The 21050-nt window shown below is 45.0% G+C and overlaps 2 protein-coding genes and 2 long non-coding RNA genes across 4 annotated transcripts; 3 read left to right on the top strand and 1 right to left on the bottom strand.

The window, feature by feature from the left end:
• Positions 1 to 1510: 1510 nt before the first annotated feature.
• On the bottom strand, positions 1511 to 2065 carry LOC105914244 (protein FAR1-RELATED SEQUENCE 5-like). Its single transcript, XM_012845315.1, has one exon. The coding sequence runs from the start codon at positions 2063 to 2065 to the stop codon at positions 1511 to 1513; it is 555 nt and encodes a 184-aa protein (XP_012700769.1).
• Positions 2066 to 2921: 856 nt separating this feature from the next.
• LOC101760134 lies at positions 2922 to 4127 on the top strand. The gene is made up of 2 exons (XM_004965966.4): positions 2922 to 3059; positions 3292 to 4127. The coding sequence occupies exon 2, from the start codon at positions 3356 to 3358 to the stop codon at positions 3767 to 3769; it is 414 nt and encodes a 137-aa protein (XP_004966023.1). The 5' UTR covers positions 2922 to 3059; positions 3292 to 3355; the 3' UTR covers positions 3770 to 4127.
• Positions 4128 to 4455: 328 nt separating this feature from the next.
• On the top strand, positions 4456 to 8692 carry LOC111257101. The gene is made up of 2 exons (XR_002677488.1): positions 4456 to 8037; positions 8431 to 8692. It is a non-coding gene; the product is annotated as an uncharacterized LOC111257101 (long non-coding RNA).
• A 5010-nt stretch (positions 8693 to 13702) lies between these two features.
• Positions 13703 to 14322, top strand: LOC111256950. Its single transcript, XR_002677216.1, has 3 exons — positions 13703 to 13893; positions 13967 to 14044; positions 14159 to 14322. It is a non-coding gene; the product is annotated as an uncharacterized LOC111256950 (long non-coding RNA).
• The last annotated feature ends 6728 nt before the right edge of the window (positions 14323 to 21050 follow it).

The raw sequence follows: 21050 nt of genomic DNA, 5'->3' as shown, positions 1-21050 counted from the left end.
TACTTTGTAATATTACCGTCAATAGTTGAGAGAAACTATCGATGATTGTGTATGATTTAGAGATCTCTTCCTGAGGTAAAGATGGATGGTTCAGGCATGTATTTTATAGTATTGCGCTATCATCGACTGACACTTTTGTAGTCTGTTGCTCCTGATCAGATAGAAAGATAGAAGAGAATCAAATAGTTAAATACAATTGAAACTTTTTTTGTAGCGAATACAGTTAGAGAGAATCTGATATATTTTGTGTTGTTAAATACCTTTGAACATTTTTCTTTTTTCTTGTCACAAACCTTCGAACTTTTTTTTCTTGTCACACATATTTGTACTGTTTTCTTTTTTGTTACCTCCTTTTTTGTACACTTGCGCTTCTTGTCAAGCCAAGTTCTTTTGCGCTTCAAGGTTTTTTTTCCACCTCCTTTTTTCTTTAGGCTTGCTGTACTCAATAGTTCATTAGGCAGAGTAACATTGGTGGGAGCGATGATGGGATCCATAGGGCTTGTAACACCATTCATTTCTTCTTCAACTTGCTTGCTGAGCATATCCAGTGTGTTGTTTACTAATAAGGTGCATTTTGGATGGCTGGCAGCTCGATATGCCAAATTGAGAAATTTGCGAGCCATATCTTTGTAGCGAAGCATAACATCTAATTTTGGATTCTCTATTATGTCCCGGCCTTTGTTGTCCTGTACTGCGCCACTGCATGCTTCCCGTGTCCATCTCTTCAGTACATATTGTGTGGGAAGTGATTTGATATTCATCGAATCAAGGACTTTTAAAGCATGGCCACATAGTATTCCGATTCTATTGAATTGCCCACAGCTGCATGTACTGATCTGTTCTAATGGATCACCAATAACTTTGTACTCCTTCTCAAAGGTAAAATTTTCATCTAGACTCCCAATTGCTACAAGATATTCATTTGTGCCTTCCAATGTTGTGGTGCATGCTACCATTGATCTCTCATATTCACCTTGAAAAGCTTCAAAAATAGTTGGTGTGTACAGCTTGCTAGCTTGGATTAACATAGGTGTCCTCATTTTGATTCTAGGTAATTTTTTCCTTGATTCAAAATAAGATTGCAATTCCTTCTTTCTTTTATATTCCACAACCCTTTCAAAATGCTTAAGAAATTTGATTATATCAAAATCAAATTTGAAATGTCGCTTCAGGTCGCTATTCAAACTCTCATTGAGTTATGTACTTCTCATCCCTAATGTGAACACATCCTTCATATAACATTCAGCCTATTTTTCTCTTACCTTGTATATACTATCCAACCAAGTTTGCTTGCTTACCTTTGACCTCATGATGTTAAATGTTTCTTCAAATGTTGCTTCATCTTCATACTCATACATACACACACTAAAATCTGAGAGAATACTCGGTTCTTTATTGTTGTCTTCTACTTCTTGTTTGGGAGAAGCATCTGATTCTTCATCATCCAGTTCAGCTAGATGCTTGACAGCATTCTGCATAATGTGAAAAGTGCACAAACCATGCCATGCTTCTAAAAAACTTCCTTAACTGCTTTTCCCATTGCATAATCTTGATCGGTATATATTGTTTTAGGTTGCTTGCCATTATGGGCTCTCAGGAAGGTCTCAAATAGCCACTTGAAGGATTCAAATATCTTGTCATACATGAGAACAGCACCAAAAACCATTGTTTCTCTAAAATGATTGAACCCAACAAATACGCCAAAAGGCCTACTCTCCTTGTTTGTACCAAAGGTAGTATCAAAACTTACAACATCACCAAAATATGCATAGTCAGTGAGCATTTTAGCATCAACCCAGAATATGTTCGCAATCGGTTCTTCCCGATCCATCTGCAGTGCATATTGAAATGATGGGTTCTCAACAATTTTTTCCTGAAAATATAAAAGCATGCTTCCTGCTTGACCATATGCCATCTCCCGCTGTTGCTTGCCCCGTAAATAGTTCTTGTGGTCTTGAAGAGTGTAACTGAGATTAGCTGAGCCACCAACTTGGATGTAAGCCAACTCATGCACCAACTTGGATGTAAGCCAACTCATGTGTAGCTTTGGGCCCAATTTCTGCATCGTTAGCCATCTCAATTTCAAAACCTTGTAACTCTGAAATTTTTCTTTGGGACGCCATCAAGTGTGAGGCTTGTGGCAGGTGAAGGGTATGATTGTGTTCCAAAATCAGATCATTCACTTTATAATTTCCCTTCTCCCTGTCTAGTATAAGACCTATGCGGACTGGACAATCAGTTCTAGTTTCAGCTCTTGGACACTTTGTGAGATGATCTCTTTTTTATTGCACTCTATGACCTTCATTTGCACAAACATATCTAAAAGATCTAACCCATTTTCTTTTGTTTGCGTACTTTTTTTCTAACCTCAAAACCTTTTTGACCTCCAAAGGTAACCCAAAACATCCGGGCCTCTTCTATGGTACTGAACTCCATGCCAACTTGAGGGAACATACCAGGAATCAAACTCTCCCTACAAGAAATAATTGGTTTGGTGCTAAATTGAGCAACTAAAAGAAGACTCTGTACTTGTGCGAACAATTAGTCTAATCTGATGATGCAAATAAACAATCATGATATTACACATATGTTTTCCACCATCTGAAACATGCAGGTTTCGTTTCAACACATCTAGGGATGTCAACGATGACTAGATTAGAACACTGAAAAAATTTAGTAGAGAGGAAGATCTAGGAGTGCAGAATACTGCACCAAGTTATCGTATCAAACGGCAGTATAGCATGAGCAGTCGACGATCGCCGCCTCGGCTCCAGCCCCGGAACCGCGCCAAAATAAGCCGTGTCCGCGCCAAAATAGCGAGGTATCGCGCCAAAAGAAGTAACGCGGGCCGCTGCTTTTTACACTTAACAGGCCGTGTTGTTGGGCCACAATAAGATGCGAACGAGCTAGAGTGCCTGGGCTCAGCTGCTCCGTTGGATGGCAGTGAACGACAACGATGGAGTGACTGCCGGAGTAGTCTAGTCGTCGAGACGATCTCATTTAAGGGCAATCCCCGCGTTCGAGATGCGCATTGCCGTGGCGCAGCAATAAGTAGAAAGGTACGTCCCTCCTTTCAACCTTTTCTTGGTTCAGCTGGTAGTTCGTAGGAAAAAGAAGAAGCAATATGGTTTTTTTTTTCGATTTTTATGGTTCTCCAATCCATTCGAGCAAGCTCTTCGTAGTCTGTCGATGTTCTTCCATGGATTATCGATCACTGAGCTTTGTTCCAGAAAGGCAATCGATTCCTCATTCCTGATAATGGCTCCCTTCTGCTTCTTCGATGCATCCCAGTACGAAGACGCTGGCTTATTCGGAGTAGCAGCGCTCATCTCCCCGGCGACAACTAGCCATAGTGATGGCCGATTTCTCCTGGCTGACGGCTCTTGGCTTCCTCTTCTTGACGTTCAACTCCGGCATGGCCGTGTACCGCTCCAACGGCGACACTGGCTCAATCATCTTCGTTGTGGTCTCCTACCTCGACCTCGTCGCCCTGTTCGCCTGCCTGCGCTACTACGAGCGCCTGGACCGCCACTCCCCTAAACGAGAGACGGTCAAGGCAGCCGTATGGGGGCTCACGACTCTGCTCACCGTCATGTTTAGCTACAAGGTTGCAGAAATCATGCCCCTCGCCGTCAAACTCGTCGTTTGGGCCATGGCGGCGGCAACCTCCTGTGGGGGCTTCTACGCTTTCTTCATCCACGAGGAGAAGCCAGCGCTGCCGGCGGCGGGTGTCCCCGCCGCCGCGCACAAAGAGGGCGCCGCCAACTAACTTAACCTGCTGCCACAAGGCTCATACCTCCAGGCATAGCGCAGCGCCGCACGTTAGATCTCAGGGCCAGCTAGGTTATTCTTTCATTGCTTATTTCTTGGCTTCTTTAATTCACCTTTTTGCTGTCACATCGGCTGTTTTACCTTGCCGGGGTGCTCAGATCGGTAGATCTGGAGTTCAACATGACCAGATCTGTTACCGCTGCGACCAAAGTTCCAGATTTGCTCTGCTGTTGGTCACAGGAAAGATGATGACAACAACTAATCTTGGGTTGCCGTTAATTGGATTTCCTGGTGTTCATACTGTGCGTGTGCTCTCCACGAGAAAGAGGAATTTGCGACCTTATCCGGTAAGTTTACTGGACCGTCCTCCTGCTCTTGAGTTATTTGTGTCCGGAGAAGTGGGTGGCACGGGAAGATGGTGCAGAGAACTGATGAAACAGAGGGTCTATGTGTACATGGAATATGTGAAAGTTACATGTGTGTTGCTCGGAGTTGTGTTTGTGTCTTCGATCAGGGAATCATGGCGCTTCAGAGTGGAACAGTATGATGCTGGGAGCGCCAACGAAAAAGATGAAGCCAGGAGGAAGACTGAAGAACTGAAGAACCGAAGGATTACTGCGATTGATGAGTGGAAGAAGGAAAGAAGCAACAGAGAAGGGCAGGTGATACTGGTACTCTTTGTAAAGTAAGATGTAAACTTGCAAATATGTCTATCCATTGGCAGCTGTGGTATGTCAATCTGAACTCCATAGCAGCATGCTACTGAATTTCCAAGAAATTACAGTCTCTATCTTTTTAGACATATATGCTCAAATCTCTGGTCGAGGCCGCAGCTCAAGCATGAGTCCTATCAAGGTCCTCGGATCCAAGAACTTGCTTATTAATCTAGAAGATTTCAACCTCCGGTTCTAATGCCCTATTCATAAAGATCATCCGGGTTCTCTGCCTGGATGCAAAACAAGGTTCATGAAATACAAGACGGATTTATTTGGTGGATATGCAGGCTTCTGTCCGAGCATGCCATGAATTGGAGGGTATGCATGAACAGTAAAAGAGAATAGAAATATGCACCAAGGGGAAGGACGGAAAAAAAAAGCAAGTTTACTGCAGATAAGTTCTCAGTGGGATGGGTATGTGAAGGATAATGCGATTGAAAAATGCATCATGGCCGCTCCATTGCCAACGACGTGGTGGTAGTGGGAGGTTTCGTGGAACATGGAAGCACCATAAGTCTATAGTGCAGGAGACGACTGAAGGGAGCAATAAAAGAAGAGCCACATGCACGCCAGCGAGTATTCGAGGCGGGCACGACAAGAATGATGCTATCGACGTTGCCAGAAGGGAGCAATAAAAGAAGAGCCACTTGCACGCCAGCGAGCATTCGAAGCGGGCACGACAAGAATGATGCTATCGACGTTAACTCTAGGTTAAATTACTCGGCAATCTGACAGCAAAGGTGAAAGCTTCTCCTTCTATATTTTAATAAGTGGTAGAGATAAAGTCTGAACCCAAACAAAGCCAAGATATTTAAACCTCTAGTTGGCCCTGATAAGATCATCTAACACGTCGTAGCTGAACCGCTGAAGCCTGTGAGGTATGCGCTGAGTGGGCAGCAGGTGCCCTATTACATATGATTCGAATAATTCCACGTGAGCTTAGTATTTCTGTACACCTATAAACCCTACGTCGTATGTGTGAGTGCGTTTGTCATCGTTCATGTTTCTTTACTGTTTTCGAGCTCATCTCCACGATCAGGTACATCACTCAACTATAACAAACTCTAATATGATGTTGATGATGTTGTCGTTGTAACATTTTAATATCAATCTGTGTGTAATTTGTTACTGTACTCTCTTTTTACACATTTTTTTCCCTTTCTGTATACTGCCCTCCAAAAGCTGTCTTTCGTTGTGCCGTTATTGTATTTTTTTTTGATAAAAACGCCGTTATTGTTATTTGCTCTGCCGTTCTGGTACTATACGGCTCTGATATCATCAGGCTATACTTTGGGTATCCCTGTCCACACAGCCGGCTGCTATCAGCGTCCCACCAGCAGCAGCAGTGACCACAGGGACCGGGCATAGGCATAGGATGCCTTGTCGTCCAGTGTATACAAAGGAAGTCTACAGAAAAACTTTATTTTTCGTCGAGCACTTATTCGACGACTTGACATTTCATGTATATCGCTTTCTTCAGTACCGTGGAATCGCGACATCGCGTAATGGGGTACGCCTGCCATTGACAAAGACTTGAAAGGTAAAGCAGACGTTTCCTCTTGTTAGTTGTGAATAAAGCTACTACTTTTCTCTGTACAGCAGGTTGCATTGCTTGAGCTCCACAAATATGGTCTTGTTTGGATCCATACATCTAAAATTTTTAACTGGCTATTTAGTCTCTTTTTTAGCTAGCTAAAAATCACCTAGCTAAATTTTAGTTAAATTTTAGTTAAAGGTGTTTGGATCCACCAGCTAAATGAGATATTTATCTATCCTACCCCTCATCCCTCTTCCCTCTCCTTAATCCTTATCTTCCTTTTGCACCTCGCCGCCCCATGGATGCCACCCAAGCCCCCGCCCGAGTCCTTGTCCCTCCCCGTCTTCCCGGACGCCCCTTGGTCACCGCCCTAGATCTGGCCAGCCTCGTTCCGCGCTGCCGGCCTTGTCCCACCGTGGCCGTCTGCCACCTCCTCGAGCGCCACCATCCCCACCTTCCCCAGCACAGCCGGTCCCTGAAGTACTACTACTCCGGCGCCACGAGCGGGGTCCTCTAGTAGCCGGCCGCCGGGGGTGGGTGGAGGAAGCAAACGGGATCTGGTGGAACCGAAGGCACCGTCGGAGCCAGCAGCTGCAAGCAGTAGTGGAGCCGCGAGCCGGCGGCGTCCACAACCACGGCGAAGAGCTCGTGTAGGTAGGCGGCAGCTTCCTAGCCCCGCCTCCGCCGCTCGCCAGCTGCTTCAGCGGCTTCCTAGACCCAGACAAGTTCCAGCGTAGCCACGGTGTCGGCCCCGAGCTCCGACGAGCGACGGCCCCCAGGAAGCAACACAGTGAGCATGAGAGCGGCGGCATGTGTGGTTGGCGGCACACGGGGAGCAGCGGGCAGGGCGGACCGACAGCAAGCGGAGACCGGACCCAGGAGAAGAGCGGCGCGGGAGGGGAATGAGGGGATTTCCCGATACGATAGGTGGAGGGGCACGATAGTCTTTTACCAGATTTAGCTGGTTTAGCTGGGTTCAACCAGTTGCAGCTAAAGTTTTGCAGTCTCCTGTTTGGATCTAAAGAAGTCAAATTTAGCCGGCTAAACTTTATATGATGACCTATGTCATCTAGAATCAGTCCATCCGGAAAAGTAAGTTCTTTCTTTTCTGCACAAATCGTCCGGCTCTGTTTACAAACCTACTATATCTATAAATATAGAATCTGAAACGTTATTTCCTACTAGATTCAAAGTGACCTAATCAAGTTAGAGTATTGACCTTTTGCGCCTAACTTGTATAGCTGGTATCTACTTTTCTTGTCATATTGTTTTTAACTTTACGCAATTTCCAACACAAGACTTCCACTTGCCGCCACCGCCACATGATTTGAATGGTATTTGAACGCGCCAAGCGGCCAACCGTTTGGCGAATTAGTTGGCCATTATTTTTGTCCTACTGATATTGAATGTAAGGTGGACCAGCGCGCATTGAAACAGTTGAACTAGACCACCCAGTCATCTCTTCCATCACCTACCGGAAAGGTACACGAACCCGTTCACCAAACAATCAAGTAGAGGTTGTATTCATCAATTTGAATCGCGGTTTGAGCTATTCCAAAATTGCGACTGTCCTTGGTGCGTCAACTCTACGCAAGTCAGCCACATTTGTCCTCACTTATGACCAGTTTTTTTATATTAACTTTTTTAATCTAATTTTTTTAAAAAGCTAATTCCAAACCAATATTATAAGTAGTCATTTTTATCATTCAAATAATGTAGTGCGATCGGCCTTTCACACTAGCGTAGCACGCACGGGAGGACGACCTTGACGCTGATGTGGCCAGGCTGAGTCGCGCCACATGCTTTCAGTCACGTCAGGGCTCGTGGCGCGATTCAGCCTTATACAGGCATGCATCGGGGCTCCTTTCTTTCTTCCTTCTCACTTCCTTCCTTCCCTTTCTAACCCTAGCCTGAGCTCATCTTTCCTCTATGGCGCGGCCCCTCCTTATCCTCTAGATCCACTTGGTTCCTCACCCGATTTGAAGGGGAAACAAATAAAAATTGCTCCGGAAGGTAACTCGTCCACTATAACCACTTAGATTTCTTCGATTTCATCATTTTAGTTGGATCTGAGGTGCTTAGATTTAGTGTATGATATGGCTTGGAATGGTAGATAGAGTACGAATCGGCTACTATTAGGTTTGTTGTATCATGCAATTGATCGTTAGTGACCCATTCCTATCATGTAGTTTGTCTTGCATGGTAAGATTCCAATGTGTTTTTGGTGGGTATTTTTGCATAATGTATTTGTAATTTGTGTTTGAAAATTAATCAATAATGCTTACATGTAAAATTTTTGTATACTTTTTGGTAATCTAGATATAGTAAGCAATAGGTAAAGGTCCACGTAATCAATTGAATTTGGTGGTTGTGTGTAAATGATCATTTAATTCATTTTTTCTTCAGTAGCACTGTTCATGATAATGGAGATGTTTGCAAGAATGAGGCAACAAGTAGCAAGATTTGGTAGTACTCCAACATTTTGTTACATAATAGGCCGAGTAAATTCACTGTTCAAAGTTGGAAATGAGGAAGGAGAGATAAGAATTAGTGGAAGGTTTGATGTCGGTGATAAAAGATCTCACTATGTGTTGATGCCACTTGTATGTGATGATGATTGGTTATTTTACAAAGAGTTGGTGAAAAATTCTCAAGTTGCTTGAGCTGATGTATGTCTCCACATAGAGATGATCCCATAGAACACTTAACTCAAGAAAATTTGTGTAACATCCCTAAATTCAAAAGCATTTAAAAATAAGGACCTTTTAATTTTTTTCTAAAAATACTTAATCTTCTTTCCTCCTTAATATTCACAATTATTTCACATATATGTACAATTATGCAGAAATACCACATGACTGTGCATTTGAGTGCTCTAGAGTTTAGAAGAATCCAAAGCTCTCAAACCTTGCCAAATTTGAACCCCATTCAAATTTGAATTCAAACCATACTAAGAATTCTTTTGAATAAATGCCAAACATCACTATTCATTAAACGGGCCACCTTTCCCTTTCCTTAGCCCGCAACCAGCTCGGCCTGACAGCGTGGCTTGCCTCCCTCCTGCATGGCCTAGCAGGATCACAATTCCTCTAGAAGTACTGCATCTCCTAGGAAGAGGGACGGAAGCTGCTTCAGGAGATCTACTCGGGGATCTGCGGGAACCATGCTAGCGCTAGGACCATCGATGGCAAGGCTTCAGATTAGGTTTCTACTGGCCCACGATGGTAGCTGACTCAGAGAACCTAGTTAGCACGTGTGAAGGCTGCCAGCTCTTCACAAAGCAGATCCACGCATAAGCTCAGGAGTTACAGACCATCCCCATGTCATGGCCTATCCCCTACCGGGGACTCGACATGATTGGGCCCTTCAAAACGGCATATGGAGGTTACGACCATATACTGGTTGTCGTGGATAAGTTCACGAAATGGATAGAGGTGAAGCCCATAAAAAGTCTCACGGTCTCTAAAGCTGCCGAGTTCATAGCGGAAACCACTCAGAGCTTTAGGGTCCCTAACCGGATTATCACCGATTAAGGAACGAAATTTACCACCCAGGAATTCCAAGACTTCTACGGTGAAAGAGGGATCAAAGCCTGTCATGCCTCCGTCGCTCACCTAGAGCTAACAGCTAGGTCAAACGGGCCAACGGAACTTTTCTACTATTAGCGCTCGTTACTGCCACTTTTTAGTGCTATTTAAGTGGTGTTTTTGAACTAAATCTTATACTAACCTGCCACTTGGCACCTAAAATAACCCATATTTGCATATGTATTGTGTTTTGGACCATATTCCAAATTATAGGAAATACGACATAAATAAAGGGTTTTTGTACACGATTGGATTTGGGCCTGGACTTTAGATATTGGAAGAAAAAATCAGAAACATTGGACTGCAGGCCCGCAGGAGCAGCTGTGTACTTGCACGGGCCTTATCTTCCTCATTCAAACTCCGATTGAGATAAATTTACACTGAAAATTGCATGCCTTGAAAAGATCTACAACTTTTGTATAAAGCACTCGAGCATTTGAGCCCTGTAGGGGTAGGCCGATCGGCCTAGGAGGCCCAGCCCGAGTCAGTTCGTCATGCCCTTTGCCCCACGGCACCTCAAGACTATAAATATCGCCTTTCTCCAACGGCACGTGCATCCATCCACCAAAACTCGACGAAACCTAGGGCATTCACCAGAAGGAGCTGAGGGCCGCCACAAGTCTTCGGAGTTGTCTAGGAGATGGCTTAGGCCAAACCCTAGCCGCCATGGCCTCACTACGCGGTTGTACCATGGTGGAGTTCAGGAGCTAGTAGTAGATCATCGATGGTATGTACTCAGAGGTGATGATCTAAATACATCTATTATGTGAGCAATTCTTCTTGTCATCAGACCTATTAGCGACTCAATGCCTTATTTTATGCTTTCTATCTATCTTGAATATGCTTGTTCCTTAGTCTAATCCTAGGTTAGACTACATAATATGCTTTACGTAATTATGGTGATTAAATCTAGTATGTTGATCCATCTTGATAGCATGACATGTTCACCTGTGTTCGACTGCCTGCGCCGATAGGGGGATCGTGATGAGGTCTCCTTCCATATAAGGTGGGGGTTTTCGGGAGGTTGACCAGAGGTAGTAGTTTAAAGATTGCTTTAGATGAGATGCATGATTGTTAACGCTCATTATTAACACACTTTTAGTGCTATTTAACTAATATTTTCATGCATATTCTTATGCTAACCCACCACTTGGCACGTGAAATAACCCCAGATTCGCATATGTGTTGTGTTTTAGACCATATTGCAAAATCACAGGAAATACGACATAAATGAAGGGTTTTTCTACAAGTAGAACTTGGGTCCGGGTTTTGGATATTGGAAGGTCCAAACACGAACATTGAACTACAGGCCCGCAGGAGGAGGTGAAACTTGCATGGGCCATATCTTTCTCATCTAAACTCTGATTGGAGCAAATTTATAGGGAAAATTGCATGGCTTGACGAGATCTACAACTTTTGTATGAAGCGCTCGGGCATTGGAGGTCAAAACGTACAGGGCAGGCCGATCAGCCCATAAGGGTCTAGGCCGATTGGTCTGACCCATTTTTAGCCCCGTTCCATGTCCCCTTTCACCAGGAGGAAGCCAACTTTATCAAGAAGGGCCAAACTCTAGATTTTGATGAGTGGCCAAAGTTAAGGGACCATTGGAACTCATTTGTGGAATACAAGATGAGCGAAGGTAGTGGAAATAAGGTTCGCGTCAACGTTGCCAATGCTAGCAAGAAGGAGTACCATCATCATCTAGGGCAAGATAGTTACATGAGTGCAATTCCCAAATAGAAAAAGATGGAACAAGACCTATTCGATCAAGGTATCATACAAGCAACTATTAACTGGCCTGATCGTTCAAAGAATTGGTATTATGCTCATGGAGGCAACCTAAGCTAAGAGGATGGGACACTTATGTTCAATGAAACAATACGTCGGAAGGCCAAAAGGCTTATCCAAAATATTGAAGATGCTGAAGCGGTGAAGTTGAAGGTTGATAGAGAGAACGATGAGCTCACTTTGGTGCTCGGAAATCCTAAACACCCAGGATGTTGCCGAGGCTACGGGGTTGTTCCGTGGAAGTTCACTTTCCGTAGGGACATCAACTCATACAGAAGCCGCAAGCAAAGAAAGGAATAGCAAGAGGAGAGCTGGCGGTGCATGTTAGAAGCCAAAGTGCATTCACAAGAATTAAGAATGCATGAAGAAATTAATCATCGAGTGGCCCTGTCAATTACTGAGATGGTCCAATATAGAGCATTACCGGATCCCAACGTCGTCAGCCCTTCTCAATGCCGAAGCAGTTGTGCTTCCACAGGGGTCCCCGATGAGCACATGCCAAGATTACCCGTGGACAACCAATGGTACCCTGTGGATGACATCACTCAGCGCACCTCATGTGAGCTGTGTAGACCATTCGACAACATCACTATTAAGGTATACATATATATAATTTATGCAATCTTCTCAATTGATCCACACCTCGGGAGTTTAATAACTTCTTTATTCCTCCTCTATGTACAGGTGGCATACGGGAGTGCTTTACCAATCCTGCTAGGACAGACAAGCCATAGCATGGAGATTCCACTTGGCTACTCCAGCGTTGGCCTAGAACAGATTTGTGATAGTTAATATGAAGGCCTAGAGCTCGACCTCCCGGGAGGTGACAGGGAAAGGACACTAGGAGATGCACTTCACGGGATCATTCTATGGCGCAAACACCACATCATCATCCCCGGCAAGGAGACGTCATTACTCCCCGTAGATCCCCCATAGCGACCATCTTCTCAGAACTCAAGACTATCATCTCCAGCACATTCACCTCCAGGATCGTCATCACCACCGGGACCGTCGCATCCTGCTCAATCATCGTCTCCATCTCCATCGAATCCTGGTGGTGCGAGCGATGATGACCACAACACCCCTCCCCGATCACCGTCGTCGGGACTAAGACCCGCAGCAACCAAGGAACCTGTAGCACCTTTGAAGAAGCTGCGACCACCACCTTCCAAGCCAAGGCAGCCTAAGAAAACAAAGAAGTCTGAACCCATTCAGAAGCTACCAGCCGATATGACTACTGAGGAATTGTGGGATGTATCACAAGCAACAGTGAAGAAGTTCTTCAAAACATGCGTTGAACAAAGAAAAGCAAAAGAGATAGAGCCAAAGCAAGTAGATCCAGCAATTTTTTTTATTGGCATGTCAAAAAGAGTAAAGAGGACTGTACTATCGAACTATGAGCGTTTGTTAGTTAAGTCTGATCACAAGAAAAAATGGCGAGGAGCGTTGTCCAGTCGTACTGTCCCCCAGCTCGAGGATCTACCAGATAAAGACGCTCAAACTATAGCAGCAATGCCCTTAGAACAACAAATCAGAGTCATTAGATTCATGCAAGATAGAGGTATGTCGCTTGCTGAAGTTTTAGGGCAAGTTGAACCGCTAGCTCCAGAGCCAATTGTACCTAAATGGCCCTTTGAGATAGGCAAGCCTCTAGTAAGGCCTGAATTGGTACGAAAGCTCTCCGCGAAGATGTACGAATTCCATAAATGGTTCATGGAGCAGTCTGCCAACGATAGGCTCATGTTCGCTCTTCGGGTTAAACCGATTGATTTTTTCGGCGAAGGTGAGAAACTCCTGTGGATGGAATTCAAGGATATATATGAAGTGTACCATCAGGATGCCCTTGACGTCTCTCTCATTAGCACTTGGGTTCTGTAAGTGTCTGTTTATCAATATGTAATTTTGGCTCATATCATTATTTTTTGTGTGTGCGTCATCCTACTAACTTCACCTTCCATTTTATGTAGGATGCTAATTTAGAGATGCTGCAGAGAATCGTACTTCAATGTTGGCTTCATGGATCCATCCCTCGTTAACCAAAAGCAAATACGGGATCAGCCAAAGAAAATATTGGAGGCAATATACAATTTCTTGGAAAAAAAATTACAAGGAATACATACTACTGCCATACAACTTTAAACAAGTGTGGGTACCATCTATTTTCATTTTTTTTCTTACCTAGTTAATATTAGTTAGCTCCAATATGAACATTTATGTACGCAGCTTCCACTGGATTCTCCTAATAATTATGATTGATAAAAGCCACGTTATTATGTTCGATTCATTGAGGAAACCACCGGCGGAGTACCAAGACATTCAAGACATGCTAAACTCATAATAATTCTTGTCCTTTACCTCTATGCAAAACTTTGTTTCCTAAATTTTCACCCAACACTGTATCATTATTTATTTTTATCTGCAGCGTATGGTAACGATTCCTTAAGACTCACCGTGGTGACTTCAAAGAAAAACTTACATTCAATACAAAGTCCTGGTACGTATGAACTTTGCACATTTTGTACATTCTATAACACGAATATTTCATAACTTATTTTTTCCCACTAAAGTGCTTGAGACAGGAACAAGACAATAATCTATATGGATACTACGTCTGTGAGCACATGAACAATTTTATGCATGACAAGGTACTATCATCGCATGATCTAGATGTACGTAAAATAAAATTATTAATAATTAATTATTTTCCAGCTCCTTATATTTAATTGTTCGTGTAACATTCACATATTTTCAAATTACAGATATGAAATATTCAAGAAAGACTCTTGGAGGAGAGAATTTTGGTAATATGTGAAGGTCTCATAGAAATTCTGGTGGATGAGGTAATAAATCCCGTGGGAGAATTTTATTATGACAGACATTCAATAGTTACACCAAGAAACACCACGACGAGATGATCCTAAGAATAAAGAGGATAAATTATTGTATATATAGTAATTGTATAAATACTAGTTTGATATGTATAACATACTAAGAATTATATATATATATATATATATTACTATCATGAAATATATATACGAATTGCATACAATATTAATATGGAAAATAATTTTAAAAAAAGTCTTAAGTACTAAAGGGGTACGTGCATGCGCCACACAGGCGCGCATGCAGGCGCATGCACGTACCCCTTTAGTCTCGGTTGGTTTTTACCAACTGGGACTAAAGGGGTTTTTACCAATCGGGACTAAAGTGGGTCTTTAGTTCCGGGTGAATGACCTGGGAAAACCAACCGGGACTAAAGGGGATCTTTAGTTTCGGGTGAATGACTCGGGACTAAAGAATCCCTTTTGTCTCGAAAACTTAGTCCCGATTGGATTTTTGGGATATATGACCTGATCCAACTGGACTAAAGTCACGTTTTCCGTAGTGCTACCACCTTGGCGCGCTGAACTAGCGATGACGGTAGTTGGCATGAAAAATCGCAATAACTCATGAGATGACCCTTCATATCCGATAACATGAGGTGACCAACTAGGGTGTACGTGAGGGTATGTGTGAGCGTGTGCCTGCGTGTGATTAAGGCCCCATTTGGTGGGGCTCCGGAAGCGGCTCCTCAAGCGGCTTCTCCCGAAGCCTTGCCAAAGGGCGCGCTCCGGGCGAAAGGGCTCCGGCTCCAGCTCCGGAGCCCCACGAATCCCGCTAAGAGGAGCTGTTTTGGGAGGCAAAGCCATAAAAACTGTCTCCCGCGGCTCCTCCTCGATCATTTCCTACCGTGCCCTCGGGGGAGGGCCCGTAGGCAGCGGAGTCGACAGCAGGTAGATCGAGAGGCGGCGATCGGCGGGAGGCTGCCGGCGGCAGGGAGGTGGGGGCGGGCGGAGACGGCAACGGGCGGGAGGCAGCCGGCGGCGGGGAGGTGTTGGTGGGCGGAGACGGTGTCGGCGACGGCCGGGAAGCAGGGGCGGAGGTGTCCGACGGCGACGGCGGGAGGTGGGGGCCGACCGTGGGTGGCGGGGGCGGGCCGGTGGCGGGAGATAGGAGCTAGGCGATGGGGCCTGGGAGCGGATAGGGAAGAGAAGGAGCGGATAGGGAGCTGATAGTGGAAGGTGCAAGAAATAGGAAGGGAAAATAGGAAAATAAATAGAAAAAAGGAAAACGAAAAAGAAAAGAAAATGAAAAGATATTATGGGTATTTCATGTTATTTAATCATTTTAAACTACACGTGTTTTATCAAATGATTTTTCAAAAGGATTTCAACTCCACCAGAGAAATCATATCACCAGATTAGCCAGAACCGTTCTCAGATGAGCTGGATCCTGCCAAACTAAAAAAAACTGGAAGAGCCGCGACATTTCTTGCCGCCGTACTCATCGGCGTGGGCCGCGTGCCCGTGAATGACGTGTTTTGTCTGGTCACGGACCTGATCCGCATGTGAGTTGCGCAGCAATGGTCGTCAGTGTTGTCGACGTCGGACAGGATCACATGATAACCGTTGACTGGGAGCAGTTGAGACATGAGATATGTTTTGTTTTTAAATTCGGTGGTTAACAGTGCTGTGCAACATAAATGTTCTTCATTAATTAATCTGGAACGTGTTCGTCGCAAACCTGGTAAAGCGTCGTCTGTGATGAGTAGAGGACTCTGGTTCAGTGAATATACATGATATTCGGATTGTTAGAGGCTGTATAGATTGGAACTTGGAGATATGACGGATTGACGGGAGAAGAGTTTAGGATTTGAGACTGTACAGGTAGGGCAGGTCATAGTTGAGGCAGGATTCGGTCTACCATTTTCCTAAAGAAAAAAAAACGAAGGGGCCCGTAAAACGGGTTTCCGGTCAAAAAACCAGCCAAAATTTTTGAACTTTTGAGAAATGGTTTAATAAGATCTGAAATTTTGGACAATTTCATCTGAATATAAATAAAACTACACGCGACGGTAGAACTGAGAATTGATGATTTTCAGTGAATTTCCGCTTAAATTCTGAACTTTGGTGTGAAGCAATATTTCAGTCCGTGATGGTGTGAACGAAAATATTAATTTTTGATGATATATTTTGGTGCCCAGGCTAGTTTGACGAATTTTCCTTATCTTTTAATAAAAAACAGAAAATAAAAACTCTAACAGCCCACTGCATTCCGTAGGCCCATCTTCAAGTCATCCGCTCTTGGGCTCTGTGGGGTCTCAAAGAGCAACACGAAGTGCAGGCGTTGCATTTCGGAGATACGGGCCGCCAGCCCAAGATTAACACAAAAGAGAACAAAGACTACCTCAACAGGCAGGCCCGATACTATAGTGTCCAAACAGAGTTAGCCAAGCAGCTGTCAAAGTAAAAAAAAAAAGTATAGCAGGCTGGCCCATAAAGAGATGTGCTCGTAGTACGCCAATCCTATCCGGCCTTCCGGTGTTTGAGATTTGTGCGAGTATCCTAATGTCCATCTCCCTCAACCCTAGTAGGCCCGTCGTGCCGCCGTCGCCTCTATCTCCCACCTGCGCCGCCGAGCATCCTCACCATCCCCATCGCCAGACCTCCTTGCCTCCCCGCGTCGCCGAGCCTCGCGCGCCGAACCTCCTGGCCTCCCGTGCCACCGTGACCCGCCACCAGACCTCCTCCGCCACGCCTCCTCGCTTCCCCACGCTGCCAGGCCCGCCGCCGGACCTCCTTCACCGCGTCTCCTCGCCTCCCCGCGCCGCCAGACCTCCTCCACGGCGCGTCCTCGCCTCCCCGCGCCGCCAAGCCCTGCCACCGGCCCTCGCGGCCGACCTCCACCACTGGCCCTCGCGGTCGTGCGCTCCGGCCGCGGCCGACCTCCGACGCTGGCTGTGTGCTCCGGTCGCGTGCGCGGCCGCTCCAGGTAGCCCTGCAGCTCGGGTGCTCCACCAGTGCCGTGCCAGCCACCGCGGACCCCCACCGCGCCATCCGCTGCGGGCCGCCCTTGCTGCCGCCGTAGGAGAAGAAGGCTGACTTTTTTTTTCAAAATGTTGAGGTAGGTTCTAGGAGATGTTGAAATATTTCTCTCAGAATGTTGAGACAGCTCATACCAAATATTGAAGTTAGTATTTTTCAAAATGTTGACGTGTTTCTAAAAAAAAGGTTGAATCCACACTCGTAAATGTTTGGATCTATATTCTGAAATGTTAAATTTATTTATTTATAAGTTGGATCTAATGGAATTTTTTTTATTTTTAACCTATGTTTAAATAAAATTTTAAAAATAACCTGTCTGAAAGATTATTTGCACGGGTGATCCTTTTGCCCGCGCTAGACCGCCTGATGCGACGGATGCCGCCACGTTTACTCGGCGCGGCACGCGGGCCAGCTAGGCGCTGACGGGAGTTTCATTCGGCTAAGATCTAAAAGTGCCCGACCACTGATCCAAATTCATAGATGATTGCTTGAACGGGATTCTATGGGTTTCTAAATTGATCATATCGGTTGGGTCTGGATTTCCCATAGGACCTAAGCAGATAAGGCCAGGAGCTTCGGAAAGGCGGATGGTGATTTGGTGTTTGATCGTCTAAAAAAGGTAAAAAGGGAAGAACTAAGAATAGATCTAAAAGATGCATGGACGGTAAAAGGTAAAAGGAGAAGTTTCGGATGTTTACCTCTGGGATGAAGCTCATCGTTGCCGATGCGACTGCTGATGGAACTGCCGCCACTGATGGAGCTGCCGGCGGAGCCTCCATTACTGGTGGATTTGCCGATGGCGCCGCCATTGAGGGGATGAAGTGGAATGCAGACGAGAGAAAGATCGCCGGAGAATGCGATTGGAAGCTAAAAGGGCGCCGGGGAAAGATGGAAGGTGATTCGCCAAGGAGGAGGTTATTGAGCTCGTGGAGAAGAAGCGGCGGAGCATGCCAGTATTTAAAGACGGTCCGAGAGAAGGGGTAAAGGTGGGATTTTTACCGCGCCGTCTACACGAATTTCGGGGGAGCGGTTGTTTCAGGCGGCCGGTTCAAAAAGATTGCAATCATCAGGCAGAAGACCGCGAAACAGAAGGAGATTTTTACCGCGTTTGTTTCGGAGGGGAGGTTAAAAAAGAATTTCGAAGTAAAAGTCATGCTTTACTCCGAAACTTGGGGAGGAAAGGATTGGCCGATGTGGCGGATTTAAAAGGTTACGGTTGGTAGCCGATTGGTGCTACAGTTGGGAATCGGCCGATTGGTGCTACAGTTGGGAATCGGCCGATTGGCGCTACAGTGTTCTGGCAGACGGAGTTTGGTGGAGATCGGCCGATTTGAAGGCTAGAGTGATTGGGCTAATATGGGCTTAAAGTGGGTCAGAGAAACAAGATTGAGAGAGTTTGGCTCGTGGGAGTATAATAACCAACTCCGATACGAGTTGCATTTGTAAATATTCGTTTTCGTTTAAAATTAGAGATAGATCCTAATCGGTTAGGAAATTAGTTGTAACAGGCTATAAATAGCCATCTTTAGAGATTTGTAAAACAACACATCAATCAATACAAACAATATACTTTTTCCTCGTACTTTACTTTCAAGTCGGCAACTTCACCAATACTTCTTTTTCTTTCACGAGTTCGTACGGGTTGGCAGAGCTGCATCGACACGATCTCCAGCCAATTCTGTAAGTTCCGTTTATCGAATAATATCTAAGCTTTAACTTCGGACGCATCGCTGTTGTTTCGTTTAGGTTTATTGACCAGTTAGCGATATTTACTAGAATTATAGGTTTTATCTATTGTTCTAGTTTTATCATCAGTTATCCAGCTTGAGATTTGAACTGTCGGCTTCATCACTGTTATTGTTATTTATCATCATACGGCCGATTAGATCTATTTCAACTGTTGCTTCGTAGCGTTGTCTAGTCTGCTCTAGTAGTTTCTTTACAATCGCTGCGTGATTAACGGCTGTTCTATAGCCGGTCATCTTCATAGCAAGTCGGCCGATTCGCTGATACGCTTTTCGAGACAGATCGGAATTCTAGCCGATCAAAACCCCTGGAATTTAATATGTTTCTCTCCTTATCAATCAACAGGTCAGATTGACTGGCACGCCGTGCGAACCGCACCGGGTCGATCACCCGAACAGGAGCTAAGCAGATTCTCCCGGATCGTGTGTCCGACACTGAGGGTCATCGGCCGACTTTTAGCGCCAACAACTACACTTTGCCAATTATTTTTGGGGCATGTTGACCGACAGCCATGGGCTTGGTACACTGAATTATGGAGGCCATCGTCACGGGTTTGGTGCACTGAGTTCTGGAAGCTCCGCCACACGTTTGGTACACCGAATTAGGAGGCTCTGCCACAAAGTTTGGTGCACTGAGCGCTGGAGGCTCACAACGGCTACACCCTAAGGAGGCACAAATCCTATGCGCGGCAACAGCGCTCTCCTCATCAAAAGGCAGACAAGTCTCAACAACTACTTTAAGCGCAATCACACTGTCTTTTTGTCGCAATGTCGACTACTTATTTTTATCGTCTTTTCTTAGTGGTCACTAATTTACTCGAGTAGAACACACCTTAATTCGTGATATCCTCGGATCTTCTATCATGCCTAAATGCTAGGACGCGAGACAAAGATCTCCGAAGCAGCACTGCCAGTACGCGTACACGAGACAAAGATCTCACATGCAGTGTCAATGGCTAAACATGGACTGAGAGCCTAAACGTAATAGGCTAACTACTCGGGAAAAATATGGTCAAAACAAGAGCATGACACACAACATTTATATTATATTCATCACTAAATAAATTTCATCAGTTCCAAAATTCTACAATATGCTACATAGTATATGCATCTGTTTTTTCAGGTCAAGCTTCGGTGACAACTCTCCAGGATGCTCAGCGTACGTCCAATGGCTCCGCTAGCTCCCAGGCTCGGGGGCTAAGCACCAATTACTACTCGGAATATCTCCAGTGGCTCGGCTAGCTTCTAAGATTGGGGGCTAAGCGCCAATAACTACTCGACGTGGCTCCTACAGCTCACTTGGCGCATAAGCTCGGGGGCTGGATGTCGCAAAACTATTCAGATGATGACTAGCATGAAGATTAAGCTCGCTAGTCCCTCAGATTGATCATTTAATCATTCCAAGGCTCAGTGGCTGATAAGCTATACCCAACAGATGAAAGAAGAAGGTTCAAGATTTTATTGACTCTCAGCTTGATTCTTCAATTCAACCTAAGGCTTGGGGCTACTCCATATGGAGTGCGATTTTTGCCGCCCTCCATATCACATTCCAAATAAGAATATTATAAAATCAAGACGATCAAGGGCTTGAGCACATCATAGCCTCGTGGCATCCTTGAAGCACTTTGAAGATTCGGCTAGACAAAATACTCGAAGAGCACCAGAAGTACTTGGTGAGGATCTGAAAAGTACTCAAGGATTGCTGCACTTGACTATGAAGCGCTTGGGGGCTTGTCGGGGATAGATCCCCAGTACCCGCAAGGAAGGAAGAAGATGGACTCCTACTAGAATTCCTCTGTAATCCTACTAGGACTCATACCATGTAATCCTACTAGAACTTCTCCTTATAACCAACTAGTAATCCCGCACCCTGGAGTATATAAAGGAGGGCAGGGGTCCCTAAATCGGTAGGCCAAGACCTCATAGAACCACAACAGAAGACCATATCCTAAACACCAAATAACACCCAAGCGCAGGGTGCAATATACAACACCCCAAACAGGACGTAGGGTATCACACTATTCTGGTGGTCCGAACCT

This window comes from Setaria italica, chromosome IV (assembly GCF_000263155.2).
Source record: "Setaria italica strain Yugu1 chromosome IV, Setaria_italica_v2.0, whole genome shotgun sequence".
Lineage (NCBI taxonomy): Eukaryota > Viridiplantae > Streptophyta > Magnoliopsida > Poales > Poaceae > Setaria > Setaria italica.
Note: the sequence above shows the minus strand (reverse complement) of the source record. Positions and strands in the feature narration are given on the sequence as shown.